Below are 23,026 nucleotides of genomic sequence, written 5' to 3' on the forward strand. Positions count from 1 at the left end.
AATGAGAGAGAGGTTGTAAGACCTTTCTTTATCCACAGATCAGATCTTTTATTACCTCTGCTGGAAAGAAATTTGGTATCATAAGCACACCATCTGAAAGTTTTAACATGTTATTGATTCCACATGAATTAGTCACCTTCTGCTATACTTTTAATGTGAGATTTATCCAGCTGTTTTTAGTCTTTTCCAATCGGGCCATCAATCCTTTGTTCGCTATTGAGGCCTGTAGAGGAAAACTGTCAATCAATCCAAATTCTATCTTCTTCCATCTAGCCTTATTCCCTATTGCATCAGTTTAACTGAGGGGTTATCTGTGAAGCATAAAAACAATTTCTCAAACAAGGAAATGCCATACTTCCTCCTTCCTTTCCTAACTGTAAGGTGTTAAATCGGATTCTAGGTTTCTTTCCTTGCCAGATAAAGCGGGAAATCCGTTTGACCCATTCCCCAATTGATTATCATCCACCTCCACAGGTAAAGTCTGGAAAAGTTAAAGTAACCAAGGGAGCATATTCATTTTTATGGTATTTATTCTTGAATTTAAACTTAAAAAGGGGATAAGGTTCCACCTATGTATATCTACTTTTATCTCTGAAATTAATGGCCTATAATTTACCTGTGACAATGTTGAAAGATCTTTTGGCAGGGTTATTCCTAAATATTTTAATGATTTGGCTTCCCCACTTAAGATCAGATGTATCCTGCAGTTTTTTGGATGCTGTATAATTTAAGGACAAAACCTGCGTTTTCTTTACATTATTCTTATAACCTGATATTTTCCCGAACTCATCCAACAGTGTAAACAATCCTATAAATGATTTTTCTGGTTCCCTCAAATAGACTAAAATGTCGTCTGCGAGTAGCGCCACCTTAATCTCTTTTACAATTTCGCTCTGTCTTATTAGTTGGGCAAGAGGTTCAATATATAGTGCAAAAAGGAGAGGAGAAATTGGGCATCCCTGTCTAGTTCCTCTCTCTCAAATAGAAGAGTCAAGAGAGGTCCCCATTTAACTTAATTTGAGCTGTAGGGCTGTCATATAAAGTCTGGATTACTTTAATGAACTTTTCTTGAAAGCCGAATCTTCCTAACACTCTGTATAGGAATACCCAACTAACTGAATCAAAAGCTTTGTCAGCATCTAATTCCACTACCATTGTGTCTGTCCCATTCTTAATAACCTGTTCTAGTATGTATAAAGTTCTCCTTATGTTGTCCTGAGTTTGTCTTTGTTGAATGAATCCAGTCTGGTCTAAGTGGATGAGGCCAGGTAGAAGCTTTTCCAGTCTACGAGCTAATATAGATATAAATAATTTGTAATCCAAATTAAGAACACTGATTGGCCGGTAATTACCACAATCTAGTTTATCTTTACCCTCTTTAGGAATAACTGAGATAATCACCTCTCTCCAGGAAGGTGAAATTTCTCCTCTCTATAAGATCCAATTAAAGGTGTTAAGTAATAATGGAACTAACTGTGACTTCAGCGATTTGTACCACTCTGAGGTAAACCCATCAGAGCCTGGAGACTTTCCGGCCTTCAATCTAGAGATGGCCGCATTCAGTTCTTTGGCAGTTACTGGTTCTAATAGGCATTCATTTTGTAAATCTGTGAGCTTGGGTAGATCTAAAGAATTCAGGAAAGTGTCTACATAGGGCTCATTGGAGGCCCGGGGTTGAGAGTACAGCTCTCGATAATATGTTTCAAAACTCTCCTGAATTTTCCCCATTGTATTCTTCACAAGCTTTGTTTTTGGATTCTTTACTTTATGAATGGTATTGTCTGCTTGTTTAAGATTTTCCTCCTCCTTCATAATTCTTTTGTCTCAGGTAAAGAAAGTTTCTTTGAGTTTCCGATGTGTATATATCATCAATTTCACTTTGCACTTCCTTAATTTCCTGTTTTAAATTAGAACTAATTTTGTTGCTATCTACAACTTGAAGTTGTTTTAATTTTCCTTGAAGGTCTGCTAATTTTTGTGCATTGAATTTTTTCATGTGAGTAGTAATGAAAATAATTTTCCCTCTCAGTACAGCTGTCAATGTATCCCATAAGATCACTGGTGATGTTTCTCCCGTATCATTATGGTCTAATTATTTTTTGATTTCTCCCCTTAATTTCTCCATTACTTTTGGGTTATTGAGTATATGTTAATTTAACCTCCATAGTGTTTTCCTCATTTTCCTTTCCAGAATTAGAGATGTAGAGACTGGACTATGGTCCGACAGATCAATTGTTGCAATATTACACTCTTTTATCCTGAATTTATCTATGTTAAATATTTTAAAAAAAAAGTCTATCCTTGAATAAGCTGAACGAGGGAAAGAATAATGCGTATAGTCTTTACTAGTGGGGTGTAATTCCCTCCACACATCTATAATTCCCAGCTCCTCCATCAATGAATTCACTTTCCTAGTCAGAGGTTTATTCTGAATAATTGTTCTTGAATAATCTAATGCAGGGTTTAACCTAATATTAAAATCCCCTCCACAGATTACTACCCCTTGAGAGCTGGCCATTAGGTCAAAAATGTGTCTATAGAATGACCATTCATTCACAACCTGGTGGAGCATAAACATTCAACAATGTTACTTCAGTACTTTCTATTCTTCCTGTAATTTTTTCAAATCATCCATCCTTGTCTTTAGTCTCTGAGATATGTTCATAATTAAAAGCACTTGATATTAAAGTAGCTACTCTTTTGTGGCCCAATTTATATGATGAATAAAATACATGCTTAAAGCTCGTTCTTTTTAATTTTGCATGCTTGGATTGGCTCGTGCGTTTCTTGAAGGAAAGCTGTTTGTGCCCTCGCTTTTTTCAATTTAGACATAATATTTCTCTTATTTGGATTCAAAACCCCATTTACATTATAAGAAATTATTTTTACCAGTTCAATTTTCAGTTTTCTCTCAGAAAAAAAACACTCTCCTTTTCTAAACCAACAGTAAGCAATCCCTTCTCAACAGTAAACTAGAACATAAAACCAAACCCTAGGCATTTTTGAACATAGAACATTTGAAAATTTTTCCCGACTTCCAATAGTGAGGCCTGAGCACTGATCCGCCTCAGTTCAGAGGGATAACCCCTATCTCTAGTCTGTGTTAGAGGGCCCTCCCCAGTGTGAACAGTCAGAGAATTCTCTCCTTTTTATGTCTCGACCATATTGCTATCATTCAAGTTATTCCGTCTAGATTATTTTCAACTATCAGCTTTCATTTTACCTTTAAGTACGATTTACTCTTTTCAGACATTTCTCAATTATTCTACACTCTCTGTACATTCGTGTCTGAATACTTGCAGCTTTCCCGTGTGGCTTGACACTCTGGTTCGAGTGGAGCATCCTTGCCGCACTGGCTGCTGTGTCCACTGCCGAATCTTCTCCAGTAACGACTCTGGTTGGGTGATAACTTTTATGGGTAGTCCCCGAACCGCCAGATCCAACGTTGCCTCTTCCACTGTAGCGTAGGTTTTTGTCCCTTCATTGTAAAAGACTCTTAGCCGAGCTGGATACAGGGTCTGAAATCTGATGTTGTTTTCCTTCAAGACCCTCAGTGTTTCCGTGTATTCCTTCCATCTGACAAGGATCCCCGGTGTGTAATTGTGGTCTAAACTGATTTTTACAGTTGTTCCATATAAAGTCCTTCTTTTACCATGCCAGTTTAAGCACTTCTTCCTTCTTTCTGTAACTGAGAAATCTGAATAAAATTGATCTGGGCTGGGCATCTGCTGGGGGTTGTGGTGCCAACGTGCAGTGGGTCCTTTCTATCTGTAGGTCTTTCGTGTCTGGTATTTCAAAGTTCTCTCTGAGCAGCTTCTCCACGAAGGGAATCACCAGTCCGGGTTTACCTTCAGCTCCTTTGGGAAATCCATAGACCCTCACATTTTCCCTTGAGCGGCCTTCTTGGTCTAGTAGCTTCCACTGGAGCTGCTCTTGTAGCTTTAGCATTTCTGCTATCACTTCCTCTGCATTTTGCAGCCTCTCCTCAGTCCCTACAGTCCTCGCTTTGGCTTCATCTAACCTCAGATTAGTTTTTCCTATTTCTCCTTTAATATCTTCCAGTTGTTTGTTGATAGCTTGTTGGAAATCACAAATCTCTCTTAGAATTAGTCAGATTCACCGATTCTTCCACATTATCTCTGTCCTGGCTAGCCGTGGGGGAGCTAGGCCCCTCGTCTTGCTGCGTCTTTTTATATTTATCAGCCTTCTGAGTGGACTTTTAATTCTTGTACTTAGACTCCATCCTTGCCCCTTTTATTGATATAGTTATACAATACTAAATATTTGTCTAATTTCGACTTTGGGGCAGTTTACGTTTTTTTTTGTCGAGAGACCTTTTCCTACGCTGCCATTCTCTTGGTGACCCGGAAGTCCTCCCCAAAATATCTATTTATCTAAACACTAAATATATCTAGTGATTTGACTTTCTCCACCTTTGGCAGCAGAGGGTTCTGGAGACTCTCTACTCCCTGAGAGAAGAAGTTTGTGTGAACTTCTGTTTTAAATAACTGGCCCCTTTTATTGCAGCTAAATTCCCTTGTTTCTGATTCTCCCACTAAGTAGGAAGATCTGAACATCCACCATAAAGATATTTGATCATTTCTCACTCCTCTAAACTTCTGCAAGTGGAGACCCAAACTATCTAGCTGCTCTTGAAAGGGCGATACTTTTACTTGTATCAGCCAAGTGAATTTCCTTAGGATTGCCTGTACTATTACTATATCCTTAATTATAAGATAGGGAACCAACTTGTGCACAGAACTGCAGGCTTGGCCTCCTACAAACATAAGAAATAGGAGCTGGAGTAGGCCATCTGGCCCATCGAGCCTTCTCCACCATTCAATAAGATCATGGCTGATCTGACCATGGGCTCATCTCCACCTGCCTTTTCCGCCAAAACCCTTAATTCCCCTACTATGCAAAAATCTATCCAACCTTGTCTTAAATATATTTACTGAGGTAGCCTCCACTGCTTCATTGGGCAGAGAATTCCACAGATTCACCACTCTTTGGGAAATGCAGTTCCTCCTCATCTTCATCCTAATTTTACTCCCCTGAATCTTGAGGCTATGTTCCTTAGTTCTAGTTTCATCTACCAGTGGGAACAACTTTCTTTCCTCTCTTATCTATCCCTTTCATAATATTATATGTTTATTTTATATGGTGAACCTTCTCTGCACCACTTCTAATGCCAGTATATCCTTCCTAATACCTTCTACATCTAAATACTCTAATACCCCATCAGCACCCTATGTATCTGCAACAACACCAGCTTCTTTGCTATAAAGGGCCACATGCTATTTGCTTTCTCTGCTGCTTGTTGGACCTGCTTGCCTGATAACTTTTTTGTGTTTCATGCAGTAGAACACCTAGGTCTCTCTCTAGAATCCACCTTTTGATTATTCTTACTGAAGTAAATGACCTCCTACTTCTCTTCAAACCTATCTGATGTAGTATTTCCCCATTTATGACCTGCCCCAAGAGGCCACATTTATGGCTACTGACTGACAAGAGCCTAGTATAGTTTCTGGACAGTTATAGCACAGAAAGAGGCAATTTAATCCATTGACTACACATTAAGTATTACGAAGATTAAGGATCATTGATGCCAAACACAGTATGATTGTCTATATAAAGACCAGGAGTTGTCTGTATTGCCCGAACACTGATATAAAACTGGACGAATTTTGTATCAATTATTCATCTTTGTTTTTGTATTCTAGTCCTCTTGAAACGAACACTAACATTGCATTTGCCTTTCTTACTACCAAATCAACCTACAAGTTCACCTTTAGGGAATACTACTGCAGAAGGACTCTCAAGTCCCTTTGCACCTCTGATTTCTGAATTCTGTCCTCATTTGGAAAATAATTTATGTATTTATTTCTTCTACTAAAGTGCATGAGCTTATGCCACTCCTTTGCAAATTCTCATAATCTGTCTCAGTCCCTATACAGACTTCCTGCTTCCTCAACAGTATCTGCTGCTCCACCTGTCTTTGTATTAGTTTATTGAAACGTATAATCTGCATTTGGTGGAATCCTGCTGTGTGCTACTTTTCTGAAAACACCGGCACTTCATTCCAATTTTTCAGTCTCACGGGATGTTCTGAAGTTTACGAAGGACCCTGTTTAAACCCTCTGGTGTGCTTCGTTGGGTTAAGGATTGGTACCTGCTCTCAAAAAGTCAGTCTAGTGTTTGTCTTTCTAAAAAGCCTATTCATCCATGCCAGGGTTATTCTTGGCCTTTTGCCACAGAGAATGGGCCCCTCTAATCTCTTTGCTCTTTACCTTGACAGAGTGGATTCCATTATGCTACTGGAGGAGGGCTTCACCCTCGTGAGTTCAGATGCCAGTGACAAGATGCTGAAATATGCCTTGAAAGAGCGATGGAACCGACGGAAAGAAGCAGCATTTGATAATTGGGGTAAATATTTTGCAAAGAAGCTCTATCACAGGAAGGACAAGGAGCGTTTGAGCACTTAATTCCCTGGAATTTAGGAGTCTGAAGAGTGATGTTATAGAAGTGTATAAAGTCATAAGGGACGAAGGTGAGATGAATCTCCATGCTTTTTTGCTCTAGGCAAAGGGAATATAAAACCAGAAGGCATAGGTTTACAGTGAGAGAAGAAAGTTTTTAAAAAGGACCTAAGGGACATTTTCTTCATGCATATATAGAATAAGCTCCAGAGAAAATAGCTGCGGCAATAACAATAACACTATTTTAAAGACATTTGGACAAATCTATGAATAGGAAAGGTATAGGGGGATACAGGTCAAATGTGACCAGCTTGATGGTCATCTTAGTGGGAGAAGGAGTTCCAGCATGTAGCCCAATGATATATGTCCAAATCAGCAACCTAGAAAGAACCTGCAGTTAGCGGTGTTCCAATGCATCAGTTGTCCTTATTTTTCTTGGTGGTAGAGGTCACAGGTTCGGGAGGTGTTTTCACAGTAGCCTGGATGAATGAATGCTGTGCAGTTTTGCAGATCATACACACTGCCACCACCATGCACCAGTGGTGAGAGAAATGAATATTTAGGGTGGTGGATGGGGTGTCAATCTGGTGGTCTGGATGGTTTTGAATGTAATGAAAGTTGTTGGAGTTGCACTCGTCTGAATACAATTAAATTATTCCATCACTCCAGCCTCGTACCTTGGGGCTGTCTGGAGGTAAGTTACTACAAGAAACCCATCTTTCATAGCTACAGTATTAATGTGCCTGATCCAGCTGAGTTTCTGGTTGCCAGATGATTGGAGCTTGGGTGCTCAGCAATGGTAATAGCATTGAGTATCAAGATTAAGTGTTTAGATACTCACTTGTGTTGGAGGAGGCCCTTCCCAAGCACTTGGGAGTCTTCTATTTCACTCATTCCTCATTGCCTAATCTGATTTTTAGGCTCTCCTGTATGTAAGCGCTGTACACTGTTATCATGTGGAAAAGTAATGTTAGTGAACTCTACCCAAAGCATTGTAGGACCATTGGCAGTACATAGAGAAGAAGCAACTCCTTACCACCTTCTGTGGGGCACATATGGAGGGGCAATAGATGCTGGCCCATCCAGTGATGTCCAGAAATTCATCAAAAACTGAACGTCTGAATGTAATTGGAGACTGGGATCTAATGCAGGGCTTCAGGTGGTTTATGTATGGAATAATGGATGCATGAGTGATACAGATTAAGATCTAATTGTGGAGTTCGGAGGAGGGGTTCATACTTAGAATAATGAACTCCTGGGAGTGATTACAAACTGGAATCTAATTGAGAAGTTCAGATGGTTTATACATAGAATAATAGGCTCCTGGGAGTGATTGCAAATGGGGATCTAATCAAAGGTTTGGATAGTCTCTAATAGAATAATGGACAATTGCTTGCTCTGAATAGCACCAACTAGGCCACTATGGTCTATACAGGAGCATATACCGCAAAGTAGAGATGACTTTATCCATTAATTTTTCAGAAATGAATTCAGGTAGCCTGACACCCCTGCTCCTTCGCCATGTCCCAGCAAATGTTTTCTCCCTTGAAAATTTTATCCAATTGGTATTTGTCTGCTTTGACTGAAACTTCCTTCTCCATATATCCCAAATATTAATAGCATTAAGTACTTCAGTTATATTATAGCGTTTGCCAGTTATCTTAAATGTGCGCTATTACGAATGTGCTTTACTTTTTGTTCTTGGTAACTTTACATGAATGTAATGTCGTCTGCCCTCCAATTTACCATGAATATTCAAAGAGACTTGTTGGACTTTTGTGGTCAGTCCTTCCAATATGACTGTAATATGGTATCCTGGTCATAGTTATCACTGTAGCAACAATGCAAAGTAAACCAAATTATCAGATTGAAAAGCAAATCAAAAAAATCTGAGAGAGAAAAGCTGAAATAATTAGCAAGTTCTGTAGCATCAGTGATGAGAGAAAGAAAGTTAGTATTTCAAGTTGATGGCCATTCTTCAGAAGTGGACTCTTGTGTCAGTCCTTCTAGCTCTGCATCCTAATGCAGCCATTTACTTAGCTCTCTCCAGCCACTTCCTGTTCTCAGCAATTTGAAACCAGTTTGATTTCTAACTTTTCTCAATTCCGGTGAAAGTGTTGACCTGAAGCATTAGCTCTGCTTCTCATTCTGTGGATATTGCTGACCACTTCCAGCATTCTTTTTTTTAAAATTTGAATTATCTCATTGACTGAGATTTTTTTTTCTCTGCAAAAGCAATCCAGTTTTGTTTTTGTAAGTTAATTGATCATTCTTCTCTTGTGATGTTTGTTTGAGAAGACAAGACACATTGACCACTTACGGGTCTTGCCCTTATATGACTTGGTTCTGATGGTCCCCACTCCTTCAGCCCATTAACCAGCATGCTTTGCTTCACAGTAATCGAAGAAGCCAATTGGCTGACCTTGCCCTTGGACATCCCAAAACCAGGTGATGGGTTTGATGCCGTGATTTGTTTGGGGAATTCATTTGCCCATTTGCCAGACCTCAAAGGTAAAATTTAATGTGACTTCTCTGATTCTTGTGTGGCCAAAGATTTGGTGGCAGGTTTTAATGTGAGACTAGAAACGTGAGAACTTCGGAACAGGATATGCCACTTGGAGGAGTCAAGAGGTATTTGCAGTCAAAATGAAATCAGAGGAGAAATTGAAGAGCATTAGAGAGGGATGGGTCAGGAAGCTTTTAGCGGGGATTGAGGAAGTATCACCGATGGATCAGAGTGATTTGGAAAGAGATGATGCATCAGGAACAGGTTAACAACATTTAAAAGCATTTGGAAAAGTACATAGCTAGGACGATGGGCTAAACCCAGGAAGTCCGTCACTGGTGATGCTTGGTCTCGGTTTTACACATCATGTCTCTTTTTATGTGAGAAAACAAGCCTTTGTACCGAAGTTGATTTTCAGCCACTAATCCCATTGAATTTAAAAGCGTAAATGGATGATGTGGGTGCTGTCTGGGATCTTACTTCCTAGCACATCCCATCCCATTGCTCCTTATAACCATCCCTTTACTAACCTGCACATGTCGAGTTGGAACCGTTGTTATTTTCTTGAACTGCTGCAGGTGACCAGAGTGATCAGAAGTTGGCTCTAAGTAATATTGCCAGCATGGTGAAACCAGGTGGAATATTAATCATTGACCATCGGAACTACGATGCCATCCTGGAAACCGGCCAGGCTCCGAAAGGCAAAAATATTTACTACAAGGTACATCAGTAGAATTGGAGCATGTAACAATTGACTTTTTCTGAGTGTGTTCAATCCAAAATTGTTTTGGATTCTTTTTTTAAGTTTCTGGTAACATTTGGCAATTGTATCTGTATAATGCAATGGTAGCTCCATGTCCCCTCTAAGAGTGAGCATAGGTGAAGCCACCACTATTCTGGAACTAAAATCACTAGGGTTCAACACAGAAACAGCCCCTTCAGCCCAGTGAGTCCAGACTGACCATTAAGCACCCATTTTTACACTAATCGTTCCTTGATCTATTTTATTTTCCTCAGAGTTCAATAAACTCATTCAGATACTACTTTTGTCCTTAAAACTAATCAGCTATTAATTATTGTTAATTAAATATCCTGAATCATCTTGTTGGCCTCAAGTTATCCAATTTCATTCTGTGGGCACTTTTTGAACATATTGTATTCTTTCCAATACGCAGTAGACTTGGCAATGTAGTGGTTAAGGTGCTATGTTAATAATCAGAGATATAATCAGAGAAATCCCATCACAGCAAATGGGGAGTTAAAATTCAAGCAACGTAGTAAAACTCTACATGTTATTTCTATGAATATCTTTACATTATTTTACTATTTTTTTTGCTTTTAAAGTATGATAGATTTTCCAGTAAACCAGGTAACGAGAGTGTTGGAACGGAAGCTATTGTGCAGGGGTCCCAACCTGGAGTTCATTGATTCCTTGGTAAACAGTAGGTTTCCATGGCATTTAAAAAAATGGTTGGGAACCCTGGCCATAATGAGTTGAAAGTGGGCAGGAGCATGGAGCATAGTAAGTGGGGTCCTGTGGTGTTAGAGGGAATGTGGGAACTGGGGCCCCAGTGAATGAAAGGAAGCGAAAGAACAGGGGTCCCATTGAGTGGACGAGTAGTGTAACAAACATTACATGTGAACCAGAGCCACAGCTCTTCATGCATTCGCCTCTGATTCTGCCACTTATCTACACATCTACAATCTATAGTGATCGATTTTAACTTAATAACCCTTCCATGGTTTGGATGTGGGAGGAAAGCCCAAGACAAACCACTGGACACAAGGAGAACCTGCAATTTTCACACAGCATCTGAGATCAGGATCGAATGGTCTCCAGCATGGAGGCAGCAGCTCTGCTAGTTACAACACGTCACTGTGACGCTCCTCTGTCTCTTTGCATTGTTGGATTTTATCTCTTTGGATCACTGGACTATGTCCTAACGATCAAACTCAATTCAGGAGTGTACTGAGGGAAGGGGATGGGTTAGGATCTGTCTCATTGGAATTTGAAGTCTTGGAGCCAGAAATAAGAATGCATTCTCAATGGAAATGCCCATGGTAAAGATGGTACACTTCCAAATCAGTTACAGGACAGATAGCAGAAAAGTAATCCTGACGAAGGGTCTCGACCCAAAATGTCGGCTGTACTACTTCCTATAGATGCTGCCTGGCCTGCTGCGTTCCACCAGCATTTTGTGTGTGTTGCTTGAATTTCCAGCATCTGCAGATTTTCTCATATTTGCAGAAAAGTAATGTTCTGATTCCAGTGACAATGCCCACACATTTCAGTGTGGACTTTGAGATCCGTGTGTCAGAGAATGTCACACTGGGAGAACTTGGGCCATATTGGTCCGGCCTTATGATAATTTCAGGTCCCAGAAAAATTGTTACAGAAATGACATGCAGCCATGTGGATGTGCAGAAGGTAATATTTAAATTACTCAGTGATGTTCCTCAAGAGCAAAGAGACTAACCACTTGCCCTTTATATTCAGTGGCATTACTATCACCAAGATCTCTACCAACATCCTGGCAGTGGTCACTCACCTGAAACTCGCCTGGACCAACTGCATCAATCGTGCAGCTGTAAGAGCGAGTGAGAGGCTGGGTATCTTGTAGAGAGTGACTTATCTCCCAACACCCCAAAGGCTTTCTATACATCTACAAGTTGCACATTGGGAGAACAGAGTCGTAGTCTTAGATTTATACAGTCCCTGACTCAACACATCCATGCTGACCCAGCTGTCTGACTGAGTTAGTAGCCCCATAGGCCTGCATTTAGCTCGTATCTCACTAACACTTTCTTAGATCAGTATCTGTCCAAAAATGGTTTAAGTGTTTTACAATATTACCTACCTCTGTCACTTCCTCTGGCAGCCTATTCTCTACACCTACCACCATTAAATGTAAAATGATCCAAAGATACTTTTGCACTTTTCCTCCCTCACTGGAAATCGATGCCTTCCAGCTTTAAGTTCCCCTACCCCTAGGAGGCCCCAAGTGCCACCTAGGCGCTAAGGGTTCAGACGACGACCCCTAGGAAAAGAGACTCGTGACCGCAACTTGTGTAAGCCCCTTGTGATTTTGTATACCTCTAAGGTCACTTCTCAGCCTCCTGCACTCCAAGGGAGAAAACATGTCCCTCTCCTTGTAACTGTATCATTGTCACCAAAAGATAATTTTCATCCGATCATTCTGGGGCATTACAGGTGCCTAAACTTCCCTTCCATTGAGCCCTGCAACAGTTCACCTTGGTCCAGTGCCAGACTTCAGCCTGTTTGTGACTGGACTCTTTCTCACACCCCTTTAACCTAACTGCTCATTGCTCACAGTACCAGTCTCTGATGCTGCAGAGTGTCTCTAGGTTCATCATCAGCATGATCATCACAGTCTACATCATTATCAAGGCCATTATGAGCAGCAGCATCATCATCAAAATAACCTCATCATCATCATAATCTACATCATTATCAAGGACATCATCAGCATCAACATTATTATTCTCTTTCTCCAATCTGCTCTCATACCACCACCTCCTCCTCCTGCTCAGGATAACGATACTCGCGGGATGGGGGAGTAGGTGATCTCTTTAGCTACCTTGCAAAGACAAATTTGGTTACTTTTGTTTGAAAGCTGCAGGCTAAGATGTCATAATGGTGATGGAGTGGCAAAACTGGTGACTGCAGTTGATTAAATCAACTGAGATGTAGTGATGACAAAGGAATTGTATTAGTGGGCAGAGCTGGAAGGTTCTAGACTACAGTTGTGGCAGAGTGACTTTGGGGTGGGTGACTGCTCTGTCCACCATTGCATGATGGTCTCACCCATCTGAGGTGCAGTACTTAACAGACTCCAGTCCCTTGCAAATGGCCAGCCTCCTTAGATTTCTTTCTCTCAGTGGGTGGATGAAGGTTAAATTTGTTACAATCCATTACCCTACTTTAGAGACTTGATGCTTGAAGGTCGGGATGGGAGTGGGGGTTGGGTGGTGCTGGAAGATAGTGCCAGTGAAACACTGCCACGTTCTGTGGGACTACGTACACTACTAAATATACCTCTTTGCCCGTAAAGAAATGAACCTCAGAGTTGTATATAGTGGCAAACATGTACTTTGAAATAAATTTACCTTGATCATTTTTACTTTGAAAGCTTTTTTTGGGTGTACCACAGAAAGAAGACATTATGTCCATCGATTAAGTGCTGGCTTTTAGAGCAATCCCGGTAGTCCCGTTACTCCTTTCCCTTGCAGCAAGCTACTCTCTTTCACATGCTTCAAAGTTCAAAGTAGATTTATTATCAAAGTGCATAGACTTATTGCCTCTTATGCCATTGGTGTTTAGGGCAGCAATGAAGGTCCTCTACCTGTGGCAGTCATCAGGGCTTCCTTCATCATGTCACAAGCTTCCTTTCAGCTTTCACTGCTGTCATTCATGCAAGTCTCTGGTGGAGACTCAGGAATACCATCACACGCAGACGTGGAAGGATTCTTCATTGCTGTTTCTATAACAATTTTGTTTTACCAGTCAGTGTTGTTAGCCCTGAGCTGAACCCCGAACCTGGAGGACTGGTGGACCACTCTTAGTCTGGCCTCTACCCTTTGATCTGTTTGGCATGGTTGACCCTACCAAGAGCCAAAGCATAAAGCCCTGACTCCAGCCAATATACTCTCTGGGCCACTGAGGCACACAAGTCTCCAATCCCTATGACAAGGCTGTGGTCCTCTTGGAGGATCAAAAAATGTATATAATTTTTAAAAAAATTTATATTGACCCTCCAAGAGGACCACAACCTTGTCATGAGGTTTGTCAAAGACCCATGTCACTGGCACTGTGCATCAGCAAGATTATCTGCTCTGCACCAGCTGCAGGGTGCATGACAATGATAGTGTCGCAGTGGAAGAGGGACTGGGCTATGTGGATGGAGCATCTGTACCTGCTAGGAGGAGTGTATTCTGATTTGTGAAATTATAAAAAAGAATTTAGAATATAGTGTTACAGTCACAGAGAACGTGCAGAAAGACATAGTCTAGTGCTCTTTACACAATAGATTGGGAGATCAAGAAATCATCTTCATTTTATGAGAAGTTGAGGTCTGTTCAAAAGTCTGGTAATGGCAGCATTGAAGCTATTCTGGAGTCTGTTCTTGCTTATGAGCTTTCATATCTTCTGAGGGGAGAGTTGAGCCTTGTTTCTCAGTTTACTCATGAGCAACACAAACAAGCTTATGAGTGAAAAAAGACTGTGCTTTCCTGGCGTATATGATAAATACACTCTTCTCAGGCTTCAAGCTGGGTACAGGTATGATCCCTGAAGAAGATGGGAGAGATTGTCACTGAGGTGTCGGTTATAATCAATACCTGTACCCAGCTTGAAGCCTGAGAAGAGTTTATTTGACTCTGAATGTTGCAGAGAAAAGTATTCAGAGCTAGAGTCAAAATGGATGGATGGAGTTAAAGCAGAGAGGAGGTGTGATAGAAATTAGTGGTGGATCATTCTTCAAGTGATCAATTGCCTTGGGCTTAGACAAGGAGTCCATCCCACAGTATGTGTAGGGTGGGTTGAGTCATGTCTGTTCTTACTCAGGCCCTGGGCTACAAGCAATTGATCGCAACCCCTTTGGAACAATGATCTTGCATGATAGGTGCTGGTAGGAATTTGCTGGTAGCCACACTGACACACAGCCACATCAGCGACTGTGCAGGCATTTCCTCAGTAGGAAGTCACCCTATTGCCACGCCAGGCATCTTTTTAGCCCATTTTGTGAATTCTTGTCAACCCAAGGAAGGGTAAATCCAAGCCCAAGGCACAGTGCACCGATAGAATTCACTTCCATTGTTCCCTTGACCTCAGCTTCACAAATTATATTATTGAGTGGTTTCAGTACAGAATAAGCCCATTCAACACATCAAGTCCTTACTGACAATGCAAGAGCAATATGATGCCCCACTTCCTCCACCTGCTCTGTACTACCTTGTATGTTCTTCCCTTCAAGCTCCCTATTGCCTGTGATGCTGCTGCAAGTAAGTTTTTCATTGTACTTCTACATGTGCAAATGATTTGAATAAACTCAACTATTTAACACTACATTCAGATCTTCCTCCATTCCTGACTCTCTTAGCATGTGGAGAAAGAATCATTACCCGTGCATCACTATTAGAAACTACCATTCTTCTGAAATGCAATCGCCATTTTAACATGGGAAACCCTGCAATTTTTGTCTTCCAGAGTGACCTGACCAGAGACATTAGCACCTCTGTGCTCTATGTAAACAACAAGCCTCACATGGTGACGTTGGATTACACCGTTCATATCCCAAATAAGGAGCAGGAAAAGCAGGTAGACGTAAGGTAGGAATGTGCAGGGGAACAGGAGTGGATAATAAACATTAAAATTCAGTTTTGAGAATGCACATCATATTAATCCAATGATATGCCACAGTTCAGCATTCTTTTCTATTCTTGGGTCACTGATCAATGGACAATTCTTGGTTTGCATGTCATATTTTCACTGAGAGTGAAGCATGTCTATTGGCTAGCAGAAACTTTGCAGAAAGTCAATAATGTATCCGTCTGTGAAACTAATGGAAGACTGAGTGAAAGATTGAGCTCTTTATTTCTCCCTGCATCCACTGCCAACATTCAGTGCTTTGGCTGGCCCATAAATGACACTGATGCAATTTTCCTCCCCCCTGCCCCTCACCGTTTTACCTCGGAGGTGATCAGTGTAAGGTCTGCACTCCACCCCTCTGCCTGTTCTCAGGACTGCTATAGTTGGCGTCTTGCCCAGAGCCTGAATGAGAATGGACAAACAACCAGTGACTGATCATCTCTCCATCCTTTCTGTTCTTGATGCATGATGGATTCCATACCTTTGGTGGTAGCACCTCCTTCAACCTGATTGCAATTCAGTTGTATCTGCCTGCCCTCCACCTTAATTTCACTGCTGTGGCTGGTTAACTCAAAGCTTTTTTGTGGTATCCATGGGCTGCTTGTTTACATTGGTGGGTAGGACAAGGCGTGAGCCATTAAACAAATATGTGACCAAAGACAAACAGCATTCACATGACAATAATGTTTGAAGCAAAAACTGTATCAAAGATGACACCACACGTAATTCTTAAATATACACTCAGTGGCCATTTTATTAGGGACACTATAACGGCTGCTCATTAATGCAAGCATCTAATCAGCCAATCATGTGGCAGCAACTCAATACATAAAAGCATGCCAATGTAGTCAGGAAGTTCAGTTGTTATTCAGACCAACCATCAAAATGGAAAAGAAATGTTATCCATCACATTGATGGTGCGATGATTGTTGGTGCCAGACAGGCTGGTTTGAGTATTTCGGAAACTGTTGATCTCCTGGCATTTCCATGAACAGTAGTCTCGAGTTTACAGAAAATGGTGACTGGAAGACAACACTAATTGAAGTAACCATGTGTTACAATAACGTTGCGCAGACGAGCATCTCTGAGTGCACGGAGCATCAAATCGTGACATGGATGGGCTTCAGGAGAAGAACAGAATGGGTTCCACTGTTGTACTAATAAAGTGGCCACTAAGTGTATATATGGTACATTGCATTCTGTTTTCCTACAATAACAATAATTCTCATATTACTATTAGTAATATATGTGAAATTATACTAATAGCTAATTCTGTCCCAGTTCAGGTATTCACCATTCATAAATCAACAGGTGTTTAAACCATGTGCTCTGCAATAACAAACTGTCAACTAAATTAAACATCTGCCACTGTCTACATCTAACACTGATCCCAGTAGGTCACCTCCCTAGTAAATTTCATATAACTGATTGCACATATCTTGCCCTATAGTTTTTAAAAATGACTACACATAATTGTGGTTCACACATGTTCTTAATTGAAAGCCCCCAAACTTAGATATAGTAGTTAAGAACATGCATTGTTTCCAGCATATTCCCAAATGCTATCATCTGGATCTTTTCATCTCTAACTGCCAATGGGACATAACTGTCTTAACTCCACTACTCCCCTCACTTTCTCCAAACTCACCCCCTTTTGAATGCATTGTCCTCCACTCTTTTTGCACCAATCCCAGCCTCAGCATCAAACCTTCGGTCAAGGGCAGACTGACCTCTACCTTGCAGAGGCTCCAGGACATCTCTTCTTCCTTGCTTCTTAAACAGGGCCCAAAGATCTCCCCCTTCCACTTCCAATGCCTTTGCTTCCCAACCCTGCACTGCCCAATTGTACCTTCTACTTAAGTTTCACAGATCAAACTTCCCCAGTAGGCACATTGCTTCTGTCTGCTCCTTTCATACCAAATGCATATTGACTCCATCTTGTCTCCCTTGATTTGGTCTCTGTCTACCCACATTTGTGACACTTCAGATATTCTTCATCACTTCAAAAACTTTCTGTTCCCTAGCCCCAACCGCTTCATTTTTACCATGAATGCCCAGTCCCTGTACAGTTCCATCCCCCATCAGGAAGGCCTCAGGCCTCTTTGCTTCTTTATGGATAACAGATTCAACCAGTTCCTCTCCACCACCATCCTCCTTCATCTGGCAAAACTGGCACACCCTCAAAAGCTTCCCTTTTGGTTATTTCCAGTTTCTCCGGACCAAAGGTGTAATTGTGGGCACTCGCAAGGCCCCATCTAAACCTGCCTTTTTCGTTGGCTATGTTGAACAATGCATCTGCCAAGCCTACACTAGTAACACTCCCCAACACTTTCTCTGCTGCATTGACAACCGCATTGATGCTATTTCCTGCCTGCCCTTCTGTGGAGCTCAACCCTACCCTCAAATTCACTTGGTGTATCTCTGACATTTTTTTGATCTCTTTGTCTCCATCTCAGACACATTATCTGCTGTAATCTGCTACAAAACCCACTGACTCCACAGCTACCTCAGATACACCTCTTCCCATCATTCCCTTCTATGCAATGTAGCTGTCACTCACATAGCTTCTGTTCCCTCAATTCTACCCTTGCCAGACACAACAGGGCTGGAGTTCATCCAGTCTTCATTTACCCCCCCCCCCCCCCCCAAGAACCCCCATATCTCACATAACTTTCTCTGCAACTTTCACCATCTCACACCAGCAAGCGTTTTCCTTCCCTTTCTGCTCTCCATAATTCACCTGCACGCTCATGCCCTCCACCGCTGATTTCTCTCCCCCTCCCCCAAGTCACTGCAACAACAGTTATACCTGCCCTTGCACCATCTCCCTCGGCATCTTTCAGGGTTGTAAATAATCATTTCGGGTGAAGCAGCACTGCACATCTGAATCCATCGGGGTCATTTATTGCATCTAGTCATTCCACCGCTGCCTTCTCTATGTCAGCGAGGCCCAGCACACATTGGGAGAATTGCTTTGTCGAGCATCTTGGCTTCATCTGCCATACGATCCAGAATCTCCTGGTGGCCAACCATTTCAACTCCTCTTCCAATTCCCACACTTACATGTTTACCCATGCCTTATTCTACTGCGAAAGTGACACGAGACACAGGTTAGAGCAACAGCACCTCGTATTACGCCTTGGTAATCTCCAGACCAACAGCATGAACATTGATTTCTCTAACTTCCACTAACCTCACCTCTGTCCTATTTTCTCTATCCCCAGAACCCCCATCACTCGGTCTCTTTCCATCTCCTGCCCTCTTGATTTTTCATCCTCTATGCATTACTCCCATTGGTTTACCTTGTCACCTCCTTCCCTTTATTCTTTGGTCAACTGTCTTCGCCTATCAGATTCCATCTTCTTTAGCCCTTTGTCACTTCCACCTATCACCTCTTAGCTTCTTGCATCCTTCCTTTATCAGCCCTCACCTGCTAATTACTTCCTCACCTGATCCTCCTATCACCTGCCAACCCTGCTCCACCCCTTCTCTCCACCTTTTTAAAATTTCACCCCTTTCTTTCTAGGCCTGATGAAGGGTCTTGATCAGAAATGGTGACTGTCCATTTCCCCTCCATGAATGCTGTCTGATCAGCTCATTTCTTTCGGCTTTTTATTTGGTGCTTCTGAATAACATTTTCCAATTGGAATTGAATATTGACTTGCATTTTGTTTTTTCATGGATGTTTGATTTATTTTTGCTGCTGTCTCTTTGAAGGTTAGAAATTCTTTGCCTATGCATTGCTCACACTTCAGCCACATTTGCTGTATTTTAGCCATAGTGTACTGAGCTAAAATCCATGGGTACTTTGACATCATAGAAACATAGAAACATAGAAAATAGGTGCAAGAGCAGGCCATTCAGCCCTTCGAGCCTGCACCGCCATTTATTATGATCATGGCTGATCATCCAACTCAGAACCCCGCCCCAGCCTTCCCTCCATATCCCCTGACCCCCATAGCCACATGGGCCATATCTAACTCCCTCTTAAATATAGCCAATGAACTGGCCTCAACTGTTTCCTGTGGCAGAGAATTCCACAGATTCACCACTCTCTGTGTGAAGAAGTTTTTCCTAATCTCGGTCCTAAAAGGCTTCCCCTCTATCCTCAAACTGTGGCCCCTCGTTCTGGACTTCCCCAACATCGGGAACAATCTTCCTGCATCTAGCCTGTCCAATCCCTTTAGGATCTTATACGTTTCAATCAGATCCCCCCTCAATCTTCTAAATTCCAACGAGTACAAGCCCAGTTCATCCAGTCTTTCTTCATATGAAAGTCCTGCCATCCCAGGAATCAATCTGGTGAACCTTCTTTGTACTCCCTCTATGGCAAGGATGTCTTTCCTCAGATTAGGGGACCAAAACTGCACACAATACTCCAGGTGTGGTCTCACCAAGGCCTTGTACAACTGCAGTAGTACCTCCCTGCTCCTGTACTCGAATCCTCTCGCTATAAATGCCAGCATACCATTCGCCTTTTTCACCGCCTGCTGTACCTGCATGCCCACTTTCAATGACTGGTGTATAATGACACCCAGGTCTCGTTGCACCTCCCCTTTTCCTAATCGGCCACCATTCAGGTAATAATCTGTTTTCCTATTTTTGCCACCAAAGTGGATAACTTCACATTTATCCACATTAAATTGCATCTGCCATGAATTTGCCCACTCACCCAACCTATCCAAGTCACCCTGCACCCTCTTAGCATCCTCCTCACAGCTAACACTGCCACCCAGCTTCGTGTCATCCGCAAACTTGGAGATGCTGCATTTAATTCCCTCATCCAAGTCATTAATATATATTGTAAACAACTGGGGTCCCAGCACTGAGCCTTGCGGTACCCCACTAGTCACCGCCTGCCATTCTGAAAAGGTCCCGTTTATTCCCAGTCTTTGCTTCCTGTCTGCTAACCAATTCTCCACCCACACCAATACCTTACCCCCAATACCGTGTGCTTTAAGTTTGCACACTAATCTCCTGTGTGGGACCTTGTCAAAAGCCTTTTGAAAATCCAAATATACCACATCCACTGGTTCTCCCCTATCCACTCTACTAGTTACATCCTCAAAAAATTCTATGAGATTCGTCAGACATGATTTTCCTTTCACAAATCCATGCTGACTTTGTCCGATCATTTCACCGCTTTCCAAATGTGCTGTTATCACATCCTTGATAACTGACTCCAGCAGTTTCCCCACCACTGACGTTAGGCTAACCGGTCTATAATTCCCTGGTTTCTCTCTCCCTCCTTTTTTAAAAAGTGGAGTTACATTAGCCACCCTCCAATCCTCAGGAACTAGTCCAGAATCTAACGAGTTTTGAAAAATTATCACTAATGCATCCACTATTTCTTGGGCTACTTCCTTAAGCACTCTAGGATGCAGACCATCTGGCCCTGGGGATTTATCTGCCTTCAATCCCTTCAATTTACCTAACACCACTTCCCTACTAACATGTATTTCGCTCAGTTCCTCCATCTCACTGGACCCTCTGTCCCCTACTATTTCTGGAAGATTATTTGTGTCCTCCTTAGTGAAGACAGAACCAAAGTAATTATTCAATTGGTCTGCCATGTCCTTGCTCGCCATAATCAATTCACCTGTTTCTGTCTGCAGGGGACCTACATTTGTCTTTACTAGTCTTTTCCTTTTTACATATCTATAAAAGCTTTTACAGTCTGTTTTTATGTTCCCTGCCAGTTTTCTCTCATAATCTTTTTTCCCCTTCCTAATTAAGCCCTTTGTCCTCCTCTGCTGAACTCTGAATTTCTCCCAGTCCTCAGGTGAGCCACTTTCTCTGGCTAATTTGTATGCTGCTTCTTTGGAATTGATACTATCCCTAATTTCTCTTGTCAGCCATGGGTGCACTACCTTCCTTGATTTATTCTTTTGCCAAACTGGGATGAACAATTGTTGTAGTTCATCCATGCAACCTTTAAATGCTTGCCATTGCATATCCACCGTCAATCCTTTAAGTGTCATTTGCCAGTCTATCTTAGCTAATTCACGTCTCATACCTTCAAAGTTACCCCCCTTTAAGTTCAGAACCTTTGTTTCTGAATTAACTCCGTCACTCTCCATCTTAATGAAGAATTCCACCATATTATGGTCACTCTTACCCAAGGGGCCTCTCACGACAAGATTGCTAATTAACCCTTCCTCATTGCTCAAAACCCAGTCCAGAATAGCCTGCTGTCTAGTTGGTTCCTCGACATGTTGGTTCAAAAAACCATCCCGCATACATTCCAAGAAATCCTCTTCTTCAGCACCTTTACCAATTTGGTTCACCCAATCTACATGTAGATTGAAGTCACCCATTATAACTGCTGTTCCTCTATTGCACACATTTCTAATTTCCTGTTTAATACCATCTCCGACCTCACTACTACTGTTCGGTGGCCTGTACACAACTCCCACCAGCGTCTTCTGCCCCTTAGTGTTACTAAGTGTCCCATCATTCATGGGATTGCTGGAATTACTGAATCACGTACACATTGCAGTCACTTTCCACAGTGCATACTGCTAACTCAGCGGCTTTCAGCTCCAATTAGTTATCATTCCTCTATAATGTTCCTCGTCTTTTTCTACCTGCCTAGGCTATCTAACCTGAAGTGTTTATCTGCCAGCCATGCCCAGCAGGAAGCTGCCTGTGGTTAAATGTCACTCACACTGTCTTCTAAACTCTGTCTGTCTTTGTATTAGTAATGACCACTGAACACAAGACCAGAAGTGTAGAAGTGCCCATTTGGCCCTTTTGAATGTTCTCCACCATTCAAACATGGTTGTTATTTTATTTTTCTCTCAGCTCTATTCTTCTGCCTTCTCCCTGTAATCTCTCACCCCCTTACCAAGGAAGAACCTATCAATGTCTACCTTAAAAACGCCCAATGACTTGGCCTCTGCAGTTCATTGTGGCAATGAATTCTGCAAGTTCACCATTTTTTTTAAATACAGTGTACCAGTGTTGTCCATTGCTCTGTGTCCTAGTGGTCCCATCACACTAAATAATTTCATCTCAGTCTTCTAAGTTAAGTGAAGAGCATCTTTCCCTGACAACAGAGAAGTCCTCCTGTTCCAGTTCCACCAATGTGGACCCCCAGTGTTCCTCTGCATTCTGGACTCTCCTTTTGAGAGATTTTTGCAACTCAGGCTGGAGGAACAACGGCTTATATTCCGTCTGGGTAGTCTCCAACCTGATGGCATGAATATTGATTTCTCAAGCTTCCTGTAATGCCCCAGCCCCTTTCACTATTCACCATCTCCTTTTCCCTGTCTCAACTTACCTGTTTGCCTGCCTATTGCCTCTATGGTGATCCTCCCACCTTTTCTTCCATGGCCTTCTGTTCTATCCTATTAGACTCCCCCCTTCTCCAGCCTTGAATCTCTTACCAATCAACTTCCTAGCTCTTTACTTCATCCCTCCTCCTCCCAGTTTCACCTATCACCTTGTGCTCCTCTCTTCTCTCCCCCCCCCCCCCCCAACCTTTTAAATCTATTACTCAGCTTCTTTTCTCCTGTCCTGCCGAAGGGTCTCGGCCTGAAACATCAACTATACTTTTTCCACAGATGCTACCTGGCCTGCTGAGTTCCTCCAGCATGTTGTGTGCTGTTCCTTTTGAGATGCCTACTTCATCCCTCACACTTGGACTCAAAC

At 42.0% G+C, this 23,026-nt stretch overlaps 1 protein-coding gene across 6 annotated transcripts in view; it reads left to right on the plus strand.

Moving 5' to 3' along the window:
* The window catches only part of gnmt (glycine N-methyltransferase), a 128,351-nt gene that overhangs the window by 99,318 nt on the left and 6,007 nt on the right, over nucleotides 1-23,026 (plus strand). For 5 of the 6 annotated variants that reach the window (XM_072247586.1, XM_072247594.1, XM_072247613.1 and 2 more), the window contains 4 exons: nucleotides 6,299-6,426; nucleotides 8,877-8,990; nucleotides 9,564-9,706; nucleotides 15,212-15,333. In XM_072247586.1, the coding sequence (XP_072103687.1) occupies nucleotides 6,299-6,426; nucleotides 8,877-8,990; nucleotides 9,564-9,706; nucleotides 15,212-15,333 (507 nt within the window). The remainder of the gene's footprint in view (nucleotides 1-6,298; nucleotides 6,427-8,876; nucleotides 8,991-9,563; nucleotides 9,707-15,211; nucleotides 15,334-23,026) is intronic. The other variant, XM_072247608.1, reaches the window with a different exon arrangement.

This window comes from Mobula birostris, chromosome 2 (genome assembly GCF_030028105.1).
Source record: "Mobula birostris isolate sMobBir1 chromosome 2, sMobBir1.hap1, whole genome shotgun sequence".
Lineage (NCBI taxonomy): Eukaryota > Metazoa > Chordata > Chondrichthyes > Myliobatiformes > Myliobatidae > Mobula > Mobula birostris.